The sequence below is a fragment of the Saccopteryx leptura genome, chromosome 3 (genome assembly GCF_036850995.1).
Source record: "Saccopteryx leptura isolate mSacLep1 chromosome 3, mSacLep1_pri_phased_curated, whole genome shotgun sequence".
Lineage (NCBI taxonomy): Eukaryota > Metazoa > Chordata > Mammalia > Chiroptera > Emballonuridae > Saccopteryx > Saccopteryx leptura.
Genome location: NC_089505.1, coordinates 2,887,899 through 2,913,531, shown reverse-complemented (window position 1 = coordinate 2,913,531; position 25,633 = coordinate 2,887,899). Strand labels below are relative to the sequence as shown.

At 51.4% G+C, this 25,633-nt stretch overlaps 1 protein-coding gene across 1 annotated transcript in view; it reads right to left on the bottom strand.

Moving 5' to 3' along the window:
• Positions 1–8,273: 8,273 nt before the first annotated feature.
• The window catches only part of PACRG (parkin coregulated), a 469,671-nt gene continuing 452,311 nt past the window's right edge, over positions 8,274–25,633 (bottom strand). The window contains exon 5 of the mRNA XM_066371685.1: positions 8,274–8,434. Within this exon, the coding sequence (XP_066227782.1) occupies positions 8,274–8,434 (161 nt within the window). The remainder of the gene's footprint in view (positions 8,435–25,633) is intronic.

Genomic DNA, 25,633 nt, shown 5'->3' with positions numbered 1-25,633 from the left:
TCTCATGTCCTTTTCAGCTGCAAGCAAGCAGGCCCGTCCGTGAGTGGGTCAGCGACGGGACACCCTGTCCCACACTGAAGGAACACGGCATCGCAGGGACACGGGCCGGGGTGGTGTCTTCTTCACCATCTGAGCGGCAGCGAACGTGGAGAGGAGTGTGTCTGGGATTTCCGTGTATGGATTTATATTCACATTACTGTTTTACGTTTATAAAATATTGATAGCTAGGTGTTCGGGATGCCTTCTACTGAGACATTAAGTCTCAGGCACAGTTTTAAGCGATTTTCACCAAATATCTTTTTTACTTCTCCCAATGCCTTCTGAAATACTCTTTCCTGTCGTTTCTCACATGGGGAAACTGAGGCTCAGACGATGGATGGAAAGCCAGTGGTGGTGGAGCTACCATTCAAGCCTTGGCCTCGGCCTGAATCCCAGCCAAATCCCAACTCACCATTCCTCCCCACTTCCAGCCCTCACTCATCTCTGGACTTATTATTATTATTATTATTATTATTATTATATTCAGTAAAGGAGGAGAAGCAAAGAGACAGACTCCTGTGTGCACCTCAATTAGGATCCACCTGGCAATCCCACTAGGGGAGATGCTCTGCCCACCTGGGATGTTGCTCTGTTGTTCAGCAACAGAGCTTTTCTTAGTGCCTGAGGTGAGGCCATGGAATCATCCTTAGCACCAGGGGCCAACTTGCTCCAATCGAGCCATGGTTACAGGAGGGGAAGAAATAGAGAGAGAGAGAGAGAGAGAGAAGTGAGAGGAGGAGGGGTGGAGAAGCAGATGGGTGTTTCTCCTGTGTGCCTTGAATGGGAACTGAACCCAGGACATCCACACGCTGAGTCGGTGCTCTACCACTTAGCCAACCGGCCAGGGCCTAATTTTATTTTTTTGAGATTAGAATTAGAGCTCTCTCTTTTCTAGCTGGCCTGGAATACCTGCACATCCAAACCCGGCCCCTCCAGCTCTAAGCATTCCCCCCCGGGATATCACAAAGACCCTGACATCTTGGCCGGCTTGTTCTCAGCTCTGCTCAGAAAACAAGCACGAGGTCCAAGCTTCAGTGAGCCCGGTGCTCACAATTCCCCGGCGTTCGCACGGGGCTGAGTGTTCACGGGAGTTATCCCATGAAGGCCCGGGAGGCCAGCCCCTGGGAGCGGCCCCTCTGGCTGCTGGAGAAACAGGCCCGGTTGGGCCTGGTCTGAATGCTTTGTAGATCCTGAGGGTCCTTGTCCGGAGAAAGGCTTCATTCAGCCGGATGGACGGGGAGCCTCTTGTGAGATGCTTTGGGGTTTGCTGGATATTTGGCCTTTGCTGTGTTGGTGACGTTATTAGAAATTTAAGCAAGTCTGAAAGGTGCGGCTGGCATCCTCCTGACAACACGCTTCCATCAGTTTTACTTTTTGGGTCATTTTTGCTGGTCTCTGAAGGAAGGGGGAAAAAAAATATGCCCCCCTCGGCAAACAAAGACCCACCAAATACTTTGGGTTTGGGGCAGAGATTGTCACAGCTCGAAAAGGCTTTGCAGCTGGGTTCCATCTACACGGAAAACATTCTCCTAACGTGGAGAGTTCCCGGGAGAAGGGACACCCGTCCTGCCCAGGGGACAGAGCACCCTCCACCCCTCCTGAATGGAGCCTGCTGAAGGGTTATGAAAAATTTACCTTTTTTTTTTTTTAATCAATAAAGTTCTTTATGGGGACATTTTTCTTGCTGAATTTTAATGTAATGTTTACTGCCCCAGATGTGTGAGGGAGGAGACAAAAAGGCCATTTACAGCGCTTGCTCTAGAATGCTCCCATTATGCATTGAATTTGATCAAGTGACCCACGGCCGTGCTGAATGAGGACATGGTTTTCGCTGCAGGTTGCTTTGGCGGACCCACAGAGATGCCCACCTGGGGCCGGGGACAGTGAGGACATGGTTTTCGCTGCAGGTTGCTTTGGCGGACCCACAGAGATGCCCACCTGGGGCCGGGGACAGTGAGGACATGGTTTTCGCTGCAGGTTGCTTTGGCGGACCCACAGAGATGCCCACCTGGGGCCGGGGACAGACACGAATGCAGACACATCTCACCGCTGGCTGGGGGAGGGTGTCCAGTGGGCGTAGTCCTCCGTGGCTGGTTTTAGAACACCTGACGGTAGTCGTTGGAATTCCGAGCCGTTCCCAAGGAAGTTCCTATTCTCTATTAATGTTCATGAGCCTGTTCACGTTTGGAGTTTCAGGTAGAAAGGTGACAATGACATTGACTGTTTGGAAATGCATTTTTGGTGGGTTTTTTTTTTGGAACAGTGAGACTCTTTGGTCTTTTATTTTTCTGATAATGCCAGACGATAGGTTTTCACCACTGGCATCTTGCTGCGGGAGTCCGAGCATGTCCTCTGAATGTACACCAACCCTCCCTTCACGCTGCAGACTGAGGCCAACGATTTGTTTCTCTTCCCGACGAGGGCAGTGGGGGCTCGCCCGTTCTTCCCAGAGGCTACGTGAGGCTCATCTCCCTGCGAGGCTCGTCGCTCACTGCGAGACGGCGAGGTGGCTGGGTGGACACTGGCACCGACGGAGATGCCCTGGTGGGACCCTGACCTCCAGCCCCACTGGGTCCGCCGAGGGGCTGGCATCCATGTCGGGCAGCGACCTTGGTCTGGAACAGTGGTCCCCAAACTTCCCAGTGCACCGGAACCCCCGGGACCATGGTTCAGACACAGGGCCGGCCCGCTGCAGTGTCTGTCCGGCTCAGCGGGTCAGCGCAGGGGCCGCCAGGTGCCTGGTGGCGTGATGCCGTTGGGCCGGACCCGCTCTGAGGACCCTGTGCCGCCTGCCACGTGCTGGGGTCACTCTGCGGTCACTGGAGTTGGGTCACTGGGGCTCTTTCTGTTTAGCGTCCTTGAGAACATGGATTTAAAGGGACCTCAGAGTCCGTCTGTGCCCGGGGCCCCCTACGGGAATATCCACACGGATGGGTGTTGGGAAGTAGCACTCTGGCCGAAGCCTCACTGGACTCATCCGAGCTGCCCGGAGGCTTTCCCGGGGGAGCCCCGTGACGCCTGTGTCACAGCTCACACGAAGGTCACGGGTGCGTATTGAGAAACCAGACTGGCCAGGTCTCCAGGAGCTCTGAGGCCATCGAAAGGCGTTACCCCGACTCGGTGTGAACAGAGTGACGACTGCCCCTCCCCAGGACAGCAGAGCCTTTACCCAGGTCTGTCCGAGCATCTTCAACAAACCTGATGCGGGACGGAAGGTCCTGCCGCCCCCGGGACAGCCACGTGCTGGCACAGCACACCCGAGAAGGTTCCGTGTTCACTACGTCAGGCTGGGTGCCCGGGGGGGGGGGGGCGTCTGTGCCATTTGATGTGAGGACGAATCATTGACTCAACGAATGAATGTTTACCACGGGCCGACGGTACGGGGCGCACCTCCCGGCACGGGGACATCGCGCTGAGCTGCCCGCTTCCTGTCAACACACAGGACGGGCGCACGTTCCTGCCAGAGCTCAGCTGGGTCTCGAGGCGGGGAGGGTAAAAGCAGGGATGGAGTTCGAGGAAAGAGGGTAGAGGAGGGCCCCTCTGGGGAAGTGACACATGGCAGAGACCAGGGAGAAGCCAGCAGAGAGCGAGCTCGCATCTGGGGGGCTGCGCGTGCCACGCTCTGGGCTGGGGAGGTCCCGGGCCTTTGTGTGGGGCAGGGAGGAGGCCAGTGTGGTGAGAACAGGGGGAGGCTGCCACACCAGGAGGGTGGGGGAGGGGGGTGTGCGGGAGCAGCCAGGGGCCGCAGGGGGCATGCAGCACGTTGGCCATAGCGAGACCCTCCGCCATGGGAGGTGGAAGCTGCCGGAGGCAGGAGAGCTCAGGGATCCCCTGGGTTCTGTGTTTGCAGCGTCGCTGACTGCTGAGCAAAGCCCCCCCACCCTCATAGGAAGGAGAGCTCAGGGATCCCCTGGGGTCTGTGTTTGCAGGGTCGCTGACTGCTGAGCAAAGCCCCCCCACCCCATAGGCAGGAGAGCTCAGGGATCCCCTGGGGTCAGTGTTTGCAGGGTCGCTGACTGCTGAGCAAAGCCCCCCCACCCCATAGGCAGGAGAGCTCAGGGATCCCCTGGGGTCAGTGTTTGCAGGGTCGCTGATGCTGAGCAAAGCCCCCCCACCCCATAGGCAGGAGAGCTCAGGGATCCCCTGGGGTCTGTGTTTTCAGGGTCGCTGATGCTGAGCAAAGCCCCCCCCCCATAGGCAGGTGGTACGCTGGGCAAGGTGGGGACTGGGGCTGAGCAGGGTGGAGGGAGGCGTCAGGACCCCGTTCGATACCCGGCCTGTGTGACGGTTTCACAGAAAAATTCATAGACAGGATCGGAGGGAAGAAGAGCGTTCAGAGTGGTTCTGGGTATCTGACCTGAGTGAGGGGTGAATCTCTGAGGACTGAGGAGGAGACTGCAGGGAGGAAGGAACCGGGGACTTCACAAGTACGTCTGAGATGCCTTTGGGCAGCCCGTGGTCAGCTCAGTGGGGATCAGGGAAGTCAGCATGAAATGGGACTGCTGGGGGTGTCCAGATGACATGTGAAACCGTGGGACTGGAGGTGACACGACCTAGGGCACCGGTGGAGAAAGAGAGGGAGGGACAGCCACATTCGGAGGTTAGGGAGGAAGGCCCCAGCCCAGGAGAGCAGGCGGCACAGGAGTCTGAAGGTCACAAGGCCTCTTCTTTAACACAATTTGTCGCAGTGTCCCTGGGGCCGTGGCCACTGAGCGCGTACACAGCACGTCCTCTCCTCTCCTTCTCTTAGTGGAAGCAATCTCTTAGTAGGTGACCCTGGCTTGACCTTTCAACAAGAGAGTTTCTAATCTGGCCAAAGGCCGAGCGTCAGGGAGGGAGTGCAGCTCCCAACCTGTTCTGTAGGCAAGACGCGGGGCTGTTTCTCAATAGTTTCTGAAGAAAAAAGAAACTAAAGCAATAATTTTTTAGATGTACTGAGCACAGGAAGAGGGGAAATATATATATATTTTTATATATATATATATAAAAATCTGGGAGAATCTCCTTTCTCCCAGATTTAAACTTACAGAAATTTGGCAAAGTAAAAACAGATACAGAATCCAAACCTTCCCACCGGGGACACGAGAGAAGCCAACCCCTGACACAGAGAGATGCAAATGGACCAGTGTGCAAGGAGCATTTCCCACTCTCTGTCCGTCCACATCCTTAGCTAGGGACGGAGAGCGGTCGGGTTGCCCAGTGACTAGTTCAAAAGCTGCGAAGGGCATCAGTGGTGAGGTCTGAACTGGACAAGGGCATCTGAGCAAACAGGGCGGAGTCGCCCTTTGCCACGGCGACTGCGCTGAGCGATCCTGTGGACTTGGTTCGGCTTTAACACCCCTGTCCGCGCTCAGACTGGAGGGCGGACCAGTCTTAGCTAGGGTTTCTCAGGAGGAAAGCCTGGCCAGGCGGGGCTCAGTGTTTCCACCCGGTGTGGACATGCTCACCGGTCCAAGGCCGCCCGAGAGACAAAGGCCACGGGAGATGTGTTTTCAGAATCAGATTCAACGCAATCTGAGCTTTCCTGTTGCAAAGGGCTCTTGAGCAGGCCGAGGACGCCTGTGCGGTGACATTCCCCACCTCAGGGAAGAGAGGACGCTGGACTGTCTGTTGACTTAGGACATCATGGTGACAATCAGAGTCGACTGGGGGCAGGGCCGCCTCCTTTCAAAATGGCCTTTCCCTCTCAGAACGCAGGTGGGCTCTTCACCAGGAGGATCCCACTTCCCCCCATGGCGTTCCCTTCTGTCCCTTGAAGGGAAGTTTCCATGTAAAAACGCCATGGGGTTGGGGGGGGGGAGGAGAGGCAGGCTCAGGGGGGGCTGCAGCCAGCCAGTCTCTGCTTCGGTTTGGGTTGGTCAGACGTGACCCGGGCGGAGAGGACGGCAGACACAGTGCAGAGAAGAGAGAACAAGCGGCTGATCCCGCTTCCCTTCGACTAAACCCTCGTTTCAAAGTCTCCACAACACACTGCGCAGCCTATGTCGGTTTCCTGCGAAATTATCTCCTGGAAACGAAGACCTCCATGTTGCCTTGGGGGAAGCACTCTGTCCTCCGAAGATTTTCCAAAGGCGTACTGCTTTGCAGGGGTGGAGAGTAGCCATTGTTTATAGGTGGCTTCTTTTTGAAATAAAAGGCCAGTGGGGACAGGGAACCCAAAGTGTGAGTCACTTTGCATAGATCCACTCCGGTCCCCACGGCATTCCTGAAGGCAGGCATCATCTCACACGTGTACCCCCCGGGGAAAGTGGAGGCTCAGAGAGGTCGCATAGCTTGCCCAGGCTGACGCAGCCCACGAGTAACTGAGCTGGAAAATGAACCCCAGATGTTTTCATTCCAAACCAAAGGTAGGGCTCTTGGCTAAGTCGGGGCAGGGGGAGGTCGTTTTTACTCCTACACCAGGCACGTTTCTGTGAGCGCGACCCAGAGCGAGAGGCCAGGCCTGCCGTTCCAAGTCCTAACAGAGCCATGCAGGGAATTCCCGTAGGAACGTCCAGAGGCCCCAACAAACCGCCCACTTTCCAAGGGCAGCATGGACATCGGTGCCCCTCTGCACGCGTCGCTGGTGCCAGGACCAGAGCTGTGGGCACGACTGAACATCAGAGAGCAGAGGAAAGCCTGCCTTAACCTGCTGATGTTCGCTTCTAGTCCTGTCTTTTCAAAAGATCGCTCACGGAAGCCAACTTGCCTCCCACCGGCACGCACCTCCCTTTATTATCCTGAAACACGCGTCCCGAAACCACGTGGGATGTCACCTGTCGAGAGAGCCGGGCGTCCAGGAAGATGAGTCAGGAGCCCGTCTTCAAAGGCGGTGTCTGCCTCTGGAAACCCGTGTCTTAAACAATTAGCGGCCCTAATACCTTCCAGGGCGACGCTCTGCGCGTGCGTGCGTGGTGTGCGCGCATCTCGGGCCACCTCCACTTCTGCGCAGGGCGGGCGGCGCGGGGCTGCGGAGTGGGATCCTCCCGCCGGGCGTGGACGCGTCTCTGGGCGGTCACGGCGTTCCTGCCGTCTGCGCAGTCGACGTTCGGCTTCGTGACACTTTCTGGGCTGAGTTTCAAATGCTCCGAGCCCACCGCCCGGCGAGCCTGCCCAGCCGTTGTTGGGGCTGAGAACCCTCCATTGGGTCTTCTTTTCGGGGCCTGTTTCTGTTTTACTCAGTTGAATGAAAAAGTGCATGTTCTTTGTTTATCCTTTTTATTTTTATTTTTGGCCTCCATAAAATTTCAAAATGCTGCCACCAGACCTACAGAGAGAGTTGCTCTGAGAACCCATCCAAGCGGCGTGAGGAGAGCCAAGGAGGAGGGCCGGTGTGTGGCAAGGCAAGGGGAACCCACTGAGACGCGATGACGGACTCGTGGAGACGCCTCTGCAGACACGATCAAAAGCCCCAGACGAACCGGTGCATGACGCTCTGTCAACAGCACACCCAGGCCCTGGTGTGGCATTCCAGAGTGTGGGGGAACAAGCATTGGAATCGTGTTTTCAAAGTCTTTGAAAATATGTGAAATCGTGTTTTCCACGTTACCCTTTCGCACCGAACCTTGCACCCCTCCACCCACCCACCCCAGCCTCCCCTGACCCCCACTCCACCGTACCCACATATTTATATAACCTGGAAAGCTCCCGCAAGCCCACATCCCTCTGGGCTGGAAACACTCATTACGAAGGTAGCTGAGGCTCAGAATGGGCTGCAAACCCACCCTCCTGTCCTCGGAACACAGGTTTATCCGTGTTACCAATGTCAGAGCACGCCCTCCGGCACAGCTGCCCGGGGGGCGCCGCTGAGCTGGCCTCTGTCTCCCGTGACAAACACCTATTAAGCAGCCGACCTGAACCCCTCCCCCGCCTCGCGGCCTCTGACATCACGCCCCCGGGGCAGGCAGACACAGAACAGCAATTGCTGCATTGCGTCTGAAAATTATAGTTTATTGTCTCACATACAACTGAAGGTTTAACCCGGACTCCTGTTCTGTCCGAGCCGCATAAAGGAGTAATTCTTCTCCTTGGAGAAAGAAGCACAGTACGCCATTGTAATGGAAGAAACAGGCGCTATTTATGTGTCGGGAGGGCTTCGCTCTCAACAGGGCAGGCCGGCCAGTGGCCCAGAAGCCGCCACGGCAGCGGCCCGGGAAGCCGCAGAGGGCGAGGAGCACAGCAGCGGACACGCTGGATGGGAACACGAGGGGACCTCCCTCCAACCCCGGCCGCCCCCCCCCCACACCCGACTCCCGTCAGTTCAGCAGGCAGGACTCGTAGGTGGGGACCATGTACTTGATGTTGATGAAGGCGTCCTCCCCGCCGTAGCGCTCCAAGACCCCCAGGGTCTCCTGGATCAGGTCCCCCACGTTCTCCCTCTTCTGCTGGCTGTAGTCGATGCCGTCTCCGGAGTTCACTGGGGCAGGCAAACACACAGAGAGGCCGTTATTTCTCCGCCACCTCATGTCTAGGCATTTCCTCTGCGTGCTGGTGAGGGGACGCAAACACCGAACCTTTTTTTTTTTTTTTTTTTTTGCATGATCTTGCAGGGTTTGAGGAGGGGCGACTAATGTACGGAAGCAGAAGGTCCCAGGTTGGAGCAGATGGAAATCCTTCTAAACTGAAGAAATAACGGACCAACTGAGAGTGAGGTCGTCATGGCTACCGGTACAGGTCACGCGTCAGGGACACTCTCATGTCTGACAATGACATAGAGACTGTTCATGAGCAGCGGTCTAGCATCACGTTGGGGGGGGCCCAGGTCCCCTAAGTGGATACACTTTGGAACGAGGGGCTCGGCCCACCCCTGTGTCTTTGCTACTTTTGCACATACTTTTCAGCTCTTTCTCCTCCAAGTGTCACTAATCCATGCGTTCATTCTCTGGAGTTAGTGCCAACCCTCTGGATGCACCCTGTCTTAGCTCTGTGATGGCTCCTGGCTGACCCCTGAATGTCTGGATGGCAGCTTTAATTATGGTTCACAGGGCGTTTCTGCTGGTTTTAGAGTCTGAGTCCAGGCAGCCCAGGTCGGGGGCCTGGAGGACCCTACGAAGGCCCAGCCTCACGGAGCCTTGAAGTGACCACCGCAGCTGCCCCTGACACCCTGCCAGGGCAGGGCTCCTGGGGCAGGCCTTCGACGGCCTCGGGGACCCACGTTGGATGCTCTCTACTCTACCCAGGGAACTAGTCTCAGACCACGTGGGTGAGGGGTGCCTGGGGCCCCCAGCCTCTGAGACAGCCCTATGGAGGAATCACCCAAGTGCACGGCCATTTGACAAAAATGCAGGCCCTTGGGTTCAATCCAGAGGATAAAAACTGTATGCTTTTCTTTTCCTCTAAAGCGAGTCATTACACACACTCGGGCTGCCTGCCACTCCCGGGTTCCAAGGACGTCAACAACATTTACTCCCGTGGACAAGACATCCCTGTGCCTCTGCTGACGTGACCCCGTCTTGTCCACAATGAAAGTCAAGGGACACAAGGTGGACTGAGAGGGCCTCAGGGTGGGGGACCAGAGCTCGGAAGACAGGGCGGGGAGGCCAGCCTCAGAAGTGTGCCCTTTACCGCATAAAGTACTTAGTTTATTCACATTTCAAACATGGCTCCGGAATGTTTATCCTGCTTGGACGTGAAAATAACAGAAGGAAAATAAATGGGATTTCAAGCCTTTTTCCCCTAGTTTTTCTGGACATTAAAAAAAAAAGGCTGAGGAATAGGAGTCAAAGTAACAATTACAGTCCCACACAGCATAGAAACACAGTTCTTCTGCGTGGTTTTCCCCGGAATCTTATTAGAGAAAGATCACTGTGTTCCACGGCACAGAGAAAATGAATAGGGCTCCTGATCTGTGTCTTTGGGTGAGGGTGAAGGCTGGGGAAATTATTCCCAGTTTATAGAAGGAGAAAGAGGTGATGAGTCATGCAGCTATAGCGCCTATCCAATTTTCATCAACGGGGGGGGGGGGACTTCAAATGGTCCACAGAACCATTGTAATGCGGTGGGATAGTTCTTCCTCACGGCGGAAGCCCTCCTGCTGTCACAGGGAAAGCTGGATTGAAATGAAAATTTCAGTTACAGATGAGAAGATCATCTAAAAGTCCCATCTATGAGAGTTACAAAGAACAAAGCAAAGATAAGATGTTTGACCAAAAGTGTTTGTGCCCGATCATTTTTCAGCAAAAGATAAAATTTTTGGAAACCAAAATATAGACAAATACACAAAGTAAACAGTCCTCCCTCCCTTCCTTCCTTCCTTCTTTCTTTCTTTCTTTCTTTTAAAAATGTACACAGTAGTCTAAGTCCCTGCACTCATAGAGGGCAGAGTAGTACCAGTCCACTTGGGGGAACTTTACAATAGGAGGTCTTCGGGTTGAATTAAGAGAGAAGAAGAAGGGAGAGGGGTGTGTGTGTGAAGAAAACATGTTAAGGAAGAAAATCCCAAAGAGGGCAGGACAAAAGCCACAAAGGTGTCAGAGGAGGGGCCTGAGGGACGGTACAGATGGTGTGTGTGAAGGGGAGATGCCTCTTGGAGAACGCATCTGTCAGAAACACCTTCAGCTCCCCAGGACTCCCGTCAGAGGGGCCGATTGTCGTGTGTCTCGTCCTCCACGTGACACTCCTGATGAACCCCTCCTGGTCACGAGAGGTGGACCTAGGTGGGAGGTGGCATTACCTACGTGTGCACAGGACAGCCAAGCCCAGGCTGCAAACCTCCCTGCAGGCACATGCGAGACAGAACTGGTGACGGTGCCAAGTCGTGACAGGCTTGAACCGGTTCCTCACGGACAGAGAGGCGTAAATTAATCACTAATAAATGGTGCCTCTTGTTGGCATGTTAGTCAAAAGGTCAAGCACTGAATAGACCATGGCACAGATTTTCCTGGTGGAGGCGGAGGGGGTTTGGAAAGTCCGCATACAAAGGAAAGCTTAACCCACCCTGGTTTTTTCCGCTGCCTTCCAGAATGCTACCACGACAAGCAACACTTCATTCCAATAATAAAACCAATTCTTACTTTTTAAAAAATATTTGACTGTAGGAGTGAGCAAACTATGTTGCTTTTTTTTGTTTGTTTGTTTCTCAGCAGTATATAAACCTGATAAGAAGAACAGAGCTGAAGTTGCTTATTCAACAAGTGAGTTGGAGTTGAAATAGTTTGTGGTTGCAGAATATGTATCACTGGGCAGAAAGAAAGGCCAGAGGAGGAACAATCCTTTCTTGTGCCTGCTGGGAGACACCAGGGCGGGTTCAGCGTCCAGCCACGTGGAGAGGCGGGTGGGTACTGGAGGTCTCCCTTCCAAAGCTGCAAGAGGGTCAGCGTCTTTGAAAATCTGAACATGAGCCTGACCAGGCGGCAGCGCAGTGGCTAGAGCATTGGCCTGGGATGCGGAGGACCCAAGTTCGAAATCCCAAGTTTGCCGGCTTGATTGTGGGCTAACCAGCTTGAGCGCAGCGTTGCTGGCTTGAGCGTGGAATCATAGACATGACCCCAGGGTCACTGGCTTGAGCAAGGAGTCACTCGCTCTGCTGTAGCTCCCCAGTCAAGCACATTTGAGAAGGAATCATTGAATAACTAAGGTGCCACAACAAAGAACTGATGCTTCTCATCTCTCTCCCTTCCTGTCTGCTGTCCTTATCTGTCCCTCTCTCTGACTCTCTCTCTGTCTCTGTCCAAAAAAAAAAAAAAATCAAAAACCTGAATTTGAGGGGATTCATGTGAGCTCATGGCCTGAAATACCTATGAGGTTGTAAGCATAGGATCTTTAAAAAAGAAAAAAAAAATTGGTTATCTACAACTGTCCATGCTGATTAGGAAGATACCATTTCAATTTAGAAAGCTAGGAGTCTACTTTATTACCAGTGGCTAAAAAGACACATTGATGTTGAGGAAAAGCTATGTTTTATTTATAACCAAACACAGAGGGACTGCAGGAAAGGGTTAAAGCAGTCTGCGCTCCTAAAGGGAGAGAATGTGCAGAACCGGAGGGTTCGGTTTCTCAGGGATTCTTGCGTGCGTGCGGGAGGCGTGTGACGTCAGGGATTCTTGTGTGCGTGCGTGCAGGAGGCGTGTGACGTCAGGGATTCTTGGGAGGTGTGTGACATCAGGGATTCTTGCGTGCGTGCAGGAGGCGTGTGACGTCAGGGATTCTTGCGTGCGTGCGGGAGGTGTGTGACGTCAGGGATTCTTGCGTGCGTGCGGGAGGAGTGTGACGTCAGGGATTCTTGCGTGCGTGCGGGAGGCGTGTGACGTCAGGGATTCTTGCGTGCGTGCGGGAGGCGTGTGACGTCAGGGATTCTTGCGTGCGTGCGGGAGGAGTGTGACGTCAGGGATTCTTGCATGCGTGCGGGAGGCGTGTGACGTCAGGGATTCTTGCGTGCGTGCGGGAGGCGTGTGACATCAGAGATTCTTGGGAGGCATGTGACGTCAGGGATTCTTGCGTGCGAGAGGCATGTGACGACGGATGGGACGTCATTCCTGGTTAGGAATTATTTTGATGCACTCGTTACTCTGCACGTTGACATTGTTCTTGGTTGTGTATGCAGTATGTTTAACACACGTGTGCTCTTCTTTTTTCTATCTAACCCTCTTTAAAGTGTCCTGCCCTGGAGCCTGGCGGCCATGACACGTCGTTGCGAAGGGCTACCGCAAAGGGTGGTGACATGAGATACACACACACACACACACCACACGGATGTCTGCTAAGCAGTGGACATGGGTCAGCAGCAGACACATAGCACGTAGGGTTTTGATGAAATAGTCTATGAACCTTTTTTTGCAATTTCTGGACTGTTGTAGAAGCTTTTATATTTCCCCCTTTTTAAAAGGTATTACTATTATAGGGAAAAGGAAAAAAATGAGAAGGGGACAATTTCAGTGGCCAGAGCAAGGTCTTCCCACCTGAGTGCTGGGTTGCTTCTCAGCTCTGAGGAGCAAGCACCTTCGGCCGTGGCACCCACTGCTGTCCCTGTGACGTCATGTTCACTGTGACGTCATGTCCTCTGACTCAATGCTCTCTGGGGCGCCGCAGGGTCATGATGCAGTAAGAGCAAAAGGCTCTTGCTTTGGGGGAGCTTGTCATCCAGTGCGGAAGCCTCACTGGCCATCCTTCATGTAGGATACATGTAGGTCACTGTCACCACCGTGCAATAAGGGCAGGTGTGTGCACCCCGAGATCCCAACGCCTCAGCAGGAGGTGTCCCTCGTGCTGCCTCGGTTGCTTCCAGAACCTGCGTCCCGAGATGACCCTGATGCGTGTGTTTTAGCCGGACACTTGCGTCCTCCTGTCTTAGAGGGTCAGCTAAAATGCATGGTCGGCCAGGAGCAGCCTCAAGGATTTGGACTTGTGTGGCCCTCATGCACTCCTCTTCAATGTCGCATGTGTAGCTATGCTCAGACAAACACTCATGCACAACGTTGCTATTTGGAAAGGAAAGTGTCCTTTAGGGCAGTGGTCCCCAATCCCTGGGCCGCAGACCGGTACCGGTCCATGGGCCATTTGGTACCGGTCCGCAGAGAAAGAATAAATAACTTACATTATTTCCGTTTTATTTATATTTAAGTCTGAACGATGTTTTATTTTTAAAAAATGACCAGATTCCCTCTGTTACATCTGTCTAAGACTCACTCTTGATGCTTGTCTCTCATAAGTTCGACAATTATATTTAAAAATACCACAGTTTTTACGCCGGTTGCATAATTTTATTTTGTGCATTTATCCGTCCCACCCTAAAGGCTGGTCCATGAAAATATTTTCTGACATTAAACCGGTCCGTGGCCCAAAAAAGGTTGGGGACCACTGCTTTAGGGCGCTGGGAATACTGAACGCATACGCGCTTACTGTTGGTTGCTCATTCAACACACCTGGAGATTTAGTCATGTGGCTCCGACAGGTTTGAAACGACTTATGAAACCCACCCATCCCTTCCCATCCTGACTAAGAAAGCAATAAGGCACGATTTCGGAAAAAAAAAAGAAGCCCTTCTGCTGGTTGTGCGAAAGCCCCAGCTGAAGCACACGCAGGCAGCCTGGTGCACCAGGCGCAGGGCGCAGGGCTGGGGACCACAGAGAGAGCGCGCCCAGCCCACCCTGGGCTGTGAGAAGCCAATGAACAAACGTCCCTGAAGAAGACTCTCGGTGGGGAAGCTCAGTTAGAACCACCCAGGCAAACCGGGCAACCAGCAGGGATGCCTCCAACGGTGTCCGGACCATCAGTAGTACCCTGTTCCTTCCACAGGCGAGACCGACTTCTGGGAGCTCCAGTTACATCACCACGCTCAACAGCGGGGTTCCCGTCACCCCTTCAGTGTCCGACAGCGGACACCTCAAATAACTGTGCGAGTTTGGGAGGACCAGCCGTCACCGTCCCCTCGGGCCGCACCCGACCGGGAGCCGGGCAGACGGAGTCTCTCAGCACCAGGGGCTGAGTCACAGTCATAAAACCCAGGCTTTGACATCAGTCACTGCTGACGTGCCCTGGTCTGGTCTTATCGCTGCTTCTCACAACTGGGGTCAAGGGCGGCCGTTCTGCACACACACGGTGTCTCCACCTGGGTCAGGGCCCACTCCAGCCGAACGCTTCTCTCGGTATGAGAGCGCCCGCTGACACAGAGCCCCCGGGGAGCAAGCACGCTGTGGCGCTGATCCCCCGGGGGAGCCGCGGCTGGCGGTGAGCTTCCTGGGCAGCGGAACTCAGACCCAGGGCGTGGGTGCCCACGGGGCCGGGCAATCTCTGGGAAGCACCGCTGAGCAGAATATTTAAAAGAAAAATGCGAACAGAAGAAACCGGATGGGTTCTTTCTGGATCAGGAAAGGCATGTTTGGGTTAGAAAGTTTCAAACACCCAAAAGCCTGGCTGAAGGAGTTTTACCTGCCAGGACTTGTCACCTCTGATGGCTAATGTTCCTGGCAACTGGGTTTCAGTGATGTCATGTGTCTGGAGAGAGAGAGTGAGCCCTTGGGGCCCGGGTTCAGGTCTTGGCAGGTATATGCAGGTTGATACTGCAGATATTATCATTATGAGGTGTTTCTTGATGGCATGAAAAACCATCACAGATTTCCTGCCCTATGACTCTGAACGAAATCTCCCTTCAGATTCAGTGGGTCTAGCAGTTAGGAGGTTGAGATGATCTAAACAGTGATTCCCTGTTTGCACTTACTGCTACTTAAGCAGAGATGCCCAGTTTTAGTGGAATCAACGAACATTTTCTGAAAGAGGTTTATTGAAAAGATGACTCATTTTAAAAAGACAACTCATAATATTTGTGAGGTTAGACATGGTTGCTTTTCAGACATTATTTTCTTCTTCTTTTTAATCAGAATTAAGAAAAGGAGAAGTGAGAGAGACACAGATAGATCTGATCTTGTAAGAAATTTCCAACTCAAGACCAAGGTTTAAATTGTCAATGTTTGTTTTGCCAGAAACGCCTGTTTGTTGGGAGTTAGCTTGAACTCGACTGACTTGATAGAAATGGTGTGAGCTGTGGTTATCTCTTTCTCCCATAAAGTTTGGAAAATTCCCGCGGAAACAATTGTGAATTCAAGTCCGAGCCCGTCTGGAGATGAGGGAGCAGAAGAGAAAAGGGTGATGGGAAGAAAATCATGGACCAGATTTATTTTCCTACACCAGGGGTGTTTTTATACCTACTGCCCACTTTTGTATCTCTGTTAGTAGTAACATTTTCTAACCGCCCACCGGTTCCACAGTCATGGTGATTTATAAAGTAGGGAAGTAACTTTACTGTATAAAATTTATAAAGCAAGTGAAAGCATATAATAATAATTACTTACCAAGTACTTTATGTCGGCTTTTCACTAAGTTTGGCAGAATAAATCTTTATAAAACAACTTACTATAGTTGCATCTATCATTTTATTTATACTTTGGTTGCTCTGCTACGGCCCACCATGAAAGCTGGAGCGCCCCCTAGTGGGCGGCAGGGACTGGGTTGACCACCACTGTCCTACACTGAGTAAGAAGAAGGGACCTCTGGCGGACATAGCTCGAGGTTGTGCTCCTTTAGCACCCGAAACAAAGGTCTCTTTCACTTTCTATTCTTAGCTTTGCCGTGGTACTTTCACGGGACTGATCTTTTTATTTGTCATTTCCCTTAACCGTGACGGGTCATCCCATTCAGAATTCCGGGTGTTTCCGTGTTGGGCCGGAGCTGAGCCACCCCTTCCTCGGGTGACTTCCTGTCCTGTTGTAAAGTGATGGTTTTCAACAGACTCGTACGTTATGACCTTGCAGTGGACACTTCCAACGTCTGGGTTCATGGGGAGGGAGTGTGAGTCTAGGTGGTGACGCTTTTGCAACCAAAACCTTTTGGCCCCATCATCTGGCGTGCTGCCGGTGCCCGAGGGCTTACCGACTGCACATCTCCTCAGATCTCGCTGACATTAATGAAATTCACAAGATTTCTCTCCTCTGAAGATAAAAGCTTTGAAGTAAGACCTCGGTTCCCAGCTGGACGTCTCTCTCCCTCTTCCTCCCTTCTGGACACGGAGGTGGGTGACCGAGCACGAGACTTTGGGCTGTCATGGATTTGAGATCTCGGGGGAAGGTTTTCACCTTCTGAATGGGGGCACTGATCACATGTTTCACTAAAGATATCAGGGATCTTGGCCCAACTGTCAATGAAATATTTAAATTTTCCATCTGATAAACAACGAAAAATTCCAAACAACTGTCACTTTCCAATTGCAAAGTAGATTTAGTTCTCTAAGAAAATAAGGGTAATAATAACACTGGCGTGCACTGGTAGAAAAAAATCGAACTTCAAGGCAGATAACTTGTAATATAGTTCAATAACTTAGTAGCGGCAACGTTTAATAACTGACCAGGTGTTTAACCATAGACAGGTGACTTAATTTATCTGAATCTCAGTTACCTCCCCTGTACAGAGAAGGGACTAAATTTTGGATAATTTCTGGTTTCTACCCTTCCTAGCATCACATTTCATAATATCACAACATAACTTGGAAATATGTTTTTGGACATGATGGCTATTCAATGGAAGCAACGTATTCTAGCTGGAAAAGATGGTTGTAAAGCAACTGTGTAACTCTTCAGAGTAAGTCACAGATCTCATAAGCATCAAATTCGGCTTTCAAGTCAAGTTCCAAGAAAACCCAAAAGAACCAATGTTTATGCAAGTAGTTCTTAACTAGATGTTGAGAATACCTGTTAGGATAGTTGGCAGAGGGTGAGAGGGGAAAGGTCGAACTCTTGTAGGTATCTGAATGTTCTCTCTAAGTCCTGACACACACGCACACACACACACACACACACACACACACACACACACACACACACACACGCACACACACACGCACACACCAGATTCAACCCCCAGGTGTTGGGGGGAGTGCATGAATCAGAGTCCAAGCTTCACATCCTCCATGAAGAGGAGGTGGGTCCTTGGTGGCCCTCAGGAACTCGTTCCTTTTGGCTCCCGAGCAGTAGTCGAAGGACTCTAATGCGGTGTGGAGGCCTCGAACGGGCGTGGCAGTTCAGGACACCTTCGAGTCTGCCTTCGCTCTGCGCAGTGGGCTGTCGTGTGAGCCGCCCCTCCGCCCACCCCAACTGTAGGTGGCAGCCTACTTGTTTCCTCCCTGGTCAAGATTCCTCTTCCCAGTTCACCCCACGGGGGTTAGTTTTGCCTCATCACGTTCCCTCCCGATCAATAACCGACACCTCTGTGACGTATGACAGATCCGATTTAAATTCCCCATCACCTGGGCCCTCTGTCAGCTGCTCTGCTCTGAGAGGCCCATCGTAGGCGCTGCTCCTTGTCAGTGAGACCCTCTGCTCCGCTCCACCCGGATTTCTCGTGAACCCCAGCGCGGGCCGGTCTCCCTCGGGTCTTCCCGATGCCGGGCGGCCACATGCTCTCCTCTCCCTGCCAGCTCGGTGACGCTTACCTTCTCTCACAGCTACGCTGGGATTTCCTCCCCCTGTGAGGTGGGCTCCACAAGCCTCCCACCTTCCTTTGGCGGGAGGGGGGGGGACAGTCAGGAATCCCCCCACCTCCCCTGTCCACACGTCACTCTAGACCAGGGGCCCCCAAACTTTTTACACAGGGGGCCAGTTCACTGTCCCTCAGACCATTGGAGGGCCGGACTATAAAAAAAACTATGAACAAATCCCTATGCACACTGCACATATCTTATTTTAAAGTAAAAAAACAAAACGGAAACAAATACAATATTTAAAATAAAGAACAAGTAAATTTAAATCAACAAACTGACCAGTATTTCAATGGGAACTATACTCCTCTCACTGACCACCAATGAAAGAGGTGCCCCTTCCGGAAGTGCGGCGGGCCGGATAAATGGCCTCAGGGGGCCGCATGTGGCCCGCGGGCCATAGTTTGGGGACCCCTGCTCTAGACCTTAGCGAGCGTTCTATGTTTACATGGTCCCCTCACATTTTAGCACCTCTGGAAGGGCGGGGTCCACAACTGACGCCCCTCCCTCACAGCATCAAACGCAAACTAGACGACTGTCAGAGGGATAAACGCCCGAGCACATGATTACTTTGTGGGTTTTCTGAATCCAGATACGGGGTTAGCCAATTCAGTTCTAAATACATTGTATGCTGAATGTGGCAACTCTAATGACCCTAATGCCTATTGTTTATTTACTAGTTACATACTTGTGCGTCTTCACAGTCAGAAATACAGTGTATCCGTAAAGTCATGGTGCACTTTTGACCGGTCACAGGAAAGCAACAAAAGACGATAGAAATGTGAAATCTGCACCAAATAAAAGGAAAACCCTCCCAGTTTCTGTAGGATGATGTGGCAGCATGTGTGCACGCGCAGATGATGACGTAACACCGTGTATACAGCGGAGCAGCCCACGGCCATGCCAGTCGAGATGTGGACGGCACAGAGGAAAGTTCAGTGTGTTCTGTGGCTCGCTAAATTCGAATCCGTGACCAAAGTGCAACGTGAATATCGGCGCGTTTATAATGAAGTGCCACCACATAGGAATAACATGACTCAGTGGGATAAGCAGTTGAAGGAAACCGGCAGTTTGGTGGAGAAACCCCGTTCTGGTAGGCCAGCCGTCAGTGACGAGTCTGTAGAGGCTATACGGGACAGCTACCTAAGGAGCCCTAAAAAATCTGTGCGTGAGCCCACATTGAACTGCACTGAATAGGTATGAAACTGGGAGAGTTTTCCTTTTACTTGGTGCAGATTTCACATTTCTATCGTCTTTTGTTGCTGTCCTGTGACTGGTCAAAAGTGCACCGTGACTTTACGGACACACTATCGTATTTCTGTGAATTTGAAAAGGTCTGACCGGATGAGTTGAAGCTCACGAGGGTCACGGTAGGCGGATAGACTCATCTCTTTTGCAAAGTGCGCCGTGACGTGGGGTGTCCCTGGGTCACCCTTACATTTGAAAGGGAAAGAAACTTTCTTTTCCCACAATGACAACTCAGATGATCCCATTCGTGGTATTAGCAGCCTGTGTGCTAAGATGAGGAACATGCTGGATTTTTTTTATTTTATTTTATTTTTTTTTCATTTTTCTGAAGCTGGAAACAGGGAGAGACAGTCAGACAGACTCCCGCATGCGCCCGACCGGGATCCACCCGGCACGCCCACCTGGGGCGACGCTCTGCCCACCAGGGGGCGATGCTCTGCCCATCCTGGGCGTCGCGATGTTGCGACCAGAGCCACTCTAGCGCCTGAGGCAGAGGCCACAGAGCCATGCCCAGCGCCCGGGCCATCTTTGCTCCAATGGAGCCTTGGCTGCGGGAGGGGAAGAGAGAGACAGAGAGGAAAGCACGGCGGAGGGGTGGAGAAGCAAATGGGCGCTTCTCCTATGTGCCCTGGCCGGGAATCGAACCCGGGTCCTCCACACGCTAGGCCGACGCTCTACCGCTGAGCCAACCGGCCAGGGCCCATGCTGGATTTTTTTAAGTGCTTCCATTTAATATCTAAATTCTGTTTAATATAATTTCTTACAAAACTAGGTGCCATTTCTCAGCCAACTCAGAAAATAACCAAATGGATGATTTCGCTCGGAAAGGAAATACTGATTGCTGCTTTCAGGAGAGATGCAAACCTGTTGGAAATAATTTTACTCCTTTAGACAGAGGCTGAAAAACATCTCTAAAATGAGCCGGAATGACAGCTGTTCTCACGGTTTTCCATTTCAGGAAACATTAATGACACAACCCATTTTCGGCTCTGATTTTTTTTTTTTTTTTCCATGTGTGAAAAAAAAAAAAAAGAAATATCAGATCCCTAACAAATGTTATCAGCAACAATGCGGTAAACTATGGAGAAACAGGCTTCCCCAATAACCTCCGTCAGAACTTTCATGGCGGCAGTGAACCGGGAGCTGAGATGCCGCGCACGTCCACACAGGCGATGACCACCGTCACCAAGACGGGTTCAGTCCTCCCAGATCGATGACAGGCATCGGCCACAGGACAAAAGGCCCCGGGCGGCCTTGCTGTTCCATTGCAGAAAATCATTAAATAGATAAACCCACTAATGGTGCTTCTCAACAGAAAAGCACATTATCCAGCATCTGTGGGTTCTGGGCTGCCTCTCAGCTTGCCTAAACTGTCTACTCTTTGAAAATTCTAAGATGAATTATGAGGTGCAAAATCTGAATAGATTTCCAAGCAATTAGCTGGAAATTTTACAGAGCGGGGAATCCTTCTCCTCAAATGGGCTCAATTAAAGGCCAAAGTAATATATTTAATGGACAAATCAAAGCAGCCCGCCGGGTTGAACTGAGTCAAGTGTGTAAAAGTGACGGAGTTAAAAACCCTTGGGCCTTTTACAACCGTCGGAGTTTAAAATAACCTCGCGATATCTTTCAAAGCCCTGCCTGGCACTTTTTATCAGCGGCTACACGGGTGAGTTAAATGTGGCGAGGGGACATCCTCGTTGCCACCGAGCCTATCACAGCAGAACACAGCCCGAAAATGCTTGAGCTCGCCTGAGAACATTTTCACAAATGCTTAGGGCTTTGCTAAAGTCCAATAAAAATTTTGGCCATGACAGAGAGAGAGAGAAAGAGAGAGAGATAGAGAGAGAGAGAGAGAGGTGTCTAATTTGTGGGCAGAAAATGAGAATGTGGCCGTGTGATTTGCCTTGGCAGCAAAATTGAGTTTGCACGAGAATCGAAACTAAAGCTTGTTGGAAATGCTGATAGGTGAAATATGCTGACTTTTGACACTTTGGAATAGAGGATGTTTATTTGCCTGAGTTACATTTTTATCTCTTAACATTCCTCAGTTTCGTGCCCACAATGGCTTTCCCCCGAATCAGGATTTTAGGCGTAAGTGAGTCTGGACCAAGGCCACACAGGGAAATAAAATGCTAGTGCCCCCCTCCCCCCACCCGGGGCCGAGGCCCTTGGGCAGGCTTCCCGTGGAATGCCAAGTTTCACATCCAGCTCGGTGGGACCCTATATCCAGCCTGTTACTGAATCTCTGCTTGAAACAGGTGTAACAACACCTGCCTGTCTGGACAGGTGCAGGGATAAAATAAGAGACCTACGTTATGTCTTTATGAATATAATACGCCGTTGATAAATTTCAGCAGTTGTGACCCCCACAGACACGATGATGTCAGCCTCCCAGCTTCCGGACAGGGGGAGCTTGTCCATAACTTAACTCTCCTCTGGGACAGACGGGAGCGTGGCCCACAGAACTCCACGGAGCGAGCTCTCCTCTTTATTGTTTAATGAAGCAGTTCACTTCACGGGGTTTGGGGACAGGAGCAGGGCCTGAGCGTCTCTATCCCTAAGTCACACAAGAGAGTGAGTGCATTGTCACCTGGATTCACCCTGAACGTGGAAGCCCCACCTTCAGGGGGTTTGCAGACTGGCGTCCCAGTTCGAGGAGAAGAGAGTGAGGCAGTGAACCCGCAGAGAGAATCAGGACCCGGGCTCGCGATGGGACTCAGAGGGAGTTGTCTGACCTCCCTGATATCCGGAAGGCCTTGCGTGGAGTGGGGGACAAGCGTGGTAGACGTGGGAGCCGGTAACACACCCACCGGCAGGCCACGCACAACAGGACGGTTTCGGGGTGGCAGGGAGACGGGCGCCGTGGTGGAGGGGAGCTGCAGGGGGCTCCCCGACCAGGCGGTCACGATGACTCCTGAGAAAACGACCGGTCAGCGGGGACCTGGGTGCTGAGAAGGAGCCGGCTAGCTGCCTGGGAAGGGCGCCGCACAGAACTGCACGTGTGAAGAGAGGCCCGGAGGTTGGCACCCTCTGGCACCAGAGCGCAGGATCCTCCGAGCCGCTGCGTTCCACTCTTTCCAACCCTGAGGTACACTGCACGTGACTGTAATTTTCAACGGCTGTTTAATGGCTATGGAGGTGAGGAGCGCAAATGACTCGGCCAGGGCCCCGGCCAGGCGGCTCAGTGGATAAAGCGTCCCTGTGCACGGAGGTCACAGGTTTGATCCGCCGTCAGGGCACGCAGGGGAGGCAACCGGAGTGCACAGCTAAACGGCACAGCTAACGGAACGGCAGGTTGATCTTTCTGCTCCCAGATCTCCACAGTTTTAGATAATGATGCAATGAATGTTGCTGTGTGTGCAGTCTTTTTTTCTCTAGCTCTATTATTTCCTCGAAACCATTCTCACGAGTGAACTTTCTACTTCAAAGGATATAAACAGTTTGCTGTTTCCTGTATACATATTGCCATATTGATTTTTCAGAAAGGTCATGCCAATTTGTAACGTTCCTGCAACATAGGGGCCCACCTGTGTGATCACAGCATGGGTCACAGCATGGGTGCTATAATTAAAATTTTGTTTACTAATTCAGGATAGGTAAAATGTTACTTTAAGTTACTTTAGTTAGCATTTTTTAATTACTAAGAAGGAGTAACATTTTTCAATCATTTCTATTTTTTTTTTTTTTGGCTCCATAGTTTTTGTTTTTCCTTGTGAGAACGCCTTGTTCCTATCTGTAAACTATTTATCTTTGGGTCATTTTTAATAAGAGAAACAAAGTCTCAGGACAGCCTGGGAAGCGAGGGAGTAGGCAGCCTGCAGGAGTCACTAAGCTCCATTTCTGAGACAGAGGCTACCCAGAAAGACACCATGTAACTTCTCAAGGTGCCCTCCGGCAGTTGTGCCCTGGGAACTGGAAGAATCCCAGGGATTGTGTTAAGAAATGCAGAGGAAATCCATAATCAATACGTTACTTGGAGTAATTTAATTATCACCTCTAGAAGGAAGACCACTTACACGTGATGAGGCTTCCAACAAGCCTCCGTCACCTCCCTGCTTGTGACTGCCCCTTCCACCTTCCACACCCTCATCTGGTTTGCATCCCAGCAGGCCGTCCTAGGAGGGGCCACACTCAGGTACCTGTCACGCCAGTCACGGTCAAGACCTCTGAGCACTGGCTGGTCAGGCCCTCATGTTTACAAAGTGCCCTTAAATCAAGACTTGGGGGGTTCCCCTCGCAATTGGATTATTTAGAGATGAGACCATATACAAAACCATTGTTATCTTGTTTTGTTATGTGGAGAGTACTGATTTGTTAAATGTAAACATCTGTGATATACGACCACTGATTTACCCTGGTGTTGGCATTTCTACATTTTTAAGTATATGGAGAAGCCCCTAAAAGGAAGTGGCTTGGGACCCCTGTCTTGACGAAAGCCAGGTTTGGGCTGGGCGGCTGATAGCTAAGAGATGGCCCCTCAGAGGACCTGGCAGGTAAACTCTTAGGGTGCAGACGGAGCGACCATGTCACAGCATTTGTTCTCACTGAAGCTAAAAAGACCAGTAGCAGGGAAGCCGACGCCGCTGTCTACCTCTGGGCTGGGGACGGTGCAGACAGCTGCAACACAAGCCTCCCCAGAAAGCCAGGCCAGTAACCTTAACCGTGACCTCCAGCTGAAGACACGTGTCAGAGGGCGTCCTGACAGCTCCTCGAGGCACAAACAAGCAGGCCTAGTTGTGTCAGGTTTGTCTGGAAGTCAGACGATGACCTTGCCCGCCCTCTTCAGTTAATAACAACAACAATAACAATAATAGTTTTTATGTTTTCTTATTTCAACTTAACTAACAAAACAGAGCCTGGCAGTGGGAAGAAAGCTGCCTGTTACATTGAGAGCGGAATTTAAGGTAAAAAACAAATACATGACAAAAGGATTTTGAACTTCTGATTGGCACCGAGCTAGGGCGAGGTCACATTGATAACTGACATGCCGCTCAATGAATTGAGGGGGATACAATGATTTGGATAGATATTCTTTTGGATAGCTATTTTCGTGTAAGTGCACTTTAATTCTAAATGATCTAGGCAGTTCTCTAACTTTCTTTTTTTCACTTCCCTTTATGTGGCTACAGCTGTTACAAGATCCCGTGTTATAAACTGAGAAGAAGCTCACCCTTCTCCAGAGGTCAGTGTGGAGCAGTCGAGTTCTGACTGTGGCCCCCATCTGTAAGATCAAGGGCGGGTCAGATGCACCGACTACAACACACTCACTTCTGTCGTCATCGCTCGAAGAACGGTCTGTCAGGGAACCACTGATGATTCCTATCCAGCCACCACAATTCTAGGACCCCAAACGTGACCGATACAAAAAGCCGCATAATAGATAGAACTACTCAAGTTCTAAATGCCTCTAAGCCCCGTTTTGATGGGTCTAAATTGACTCAGTTTTTCATCTGCTCTGCTGTCCCCCTTAAAAATCCTCACAGCTCTAAGGTGACAAATCAGAATTTAGGGAAAAGGATAGATGTTGTATGCGCGTGGGGGGGGGGGCTCTGAATTTCCTGCAGAATGAAGTTGGAATCGCACCCGCATGGCTCTCAGAGTCTCCCAGTAACGTGAGGGAATGGGGGTCAGGGGCGGAGTGGGCCTTCTGCTTCTAGAACAGTGGTGGTCAACCTGGTCCCTACCGCCCACTAGGGGGCGTTCCAGCTTTCATGGTGGGTGGTAGCAGAGCAACCAAAGTATAAATAAAAAGATAGATTTAACTATAGTAAGTTGTTTTATAAGGATTTATTCTGCCAAACTTAGCGAAAATCCGACATAAAGTACTTGATAAGTAATTATTATTATACGCTTTAACTTGCTGTAACTCTGCTTTATAGATTTTATAAAGTTACTTCCCTACTTTATAACTCACCATTACTGTGGAACTGGTGGGCGGTTAGAAAATGTTACTTCTAACAGAGATACAAAAGTGGGTGGTAGGTATAAAAAGGTTGACTACCCCTGGTCTAGAGGGTAGTGGACAAGGACATCCTGCCTCCAGTTAGCCAAGCAAGCTTCTGGCTGAGACAGAGTCTGGACTGCACGGTCCTGGAGTCATATGTATGTGGGGCCCCGGGGACCCCCGAACTGACCCTCTCGGGATAGCCGGGAGTGAGCATCGAGCCAGGAGAACTATATATGCCTCATCATTTAATCCTCAAACGGTTCTGTGAGGTTGGTGATGATGATGAAGATGATGGCGAAAACTGAAATCACGATTATTCTTTCCAGGTACCTGGGTTAGTGTTGCCATGAAGATTAAATAAGGTGCTTCCCCCCCCCCCATTTGTTTGTTTGTTTTTAATTTTATTCAATTTATTTAAACTAAGAAAAACCAAAAAACAAAGAATAGTTCACCCA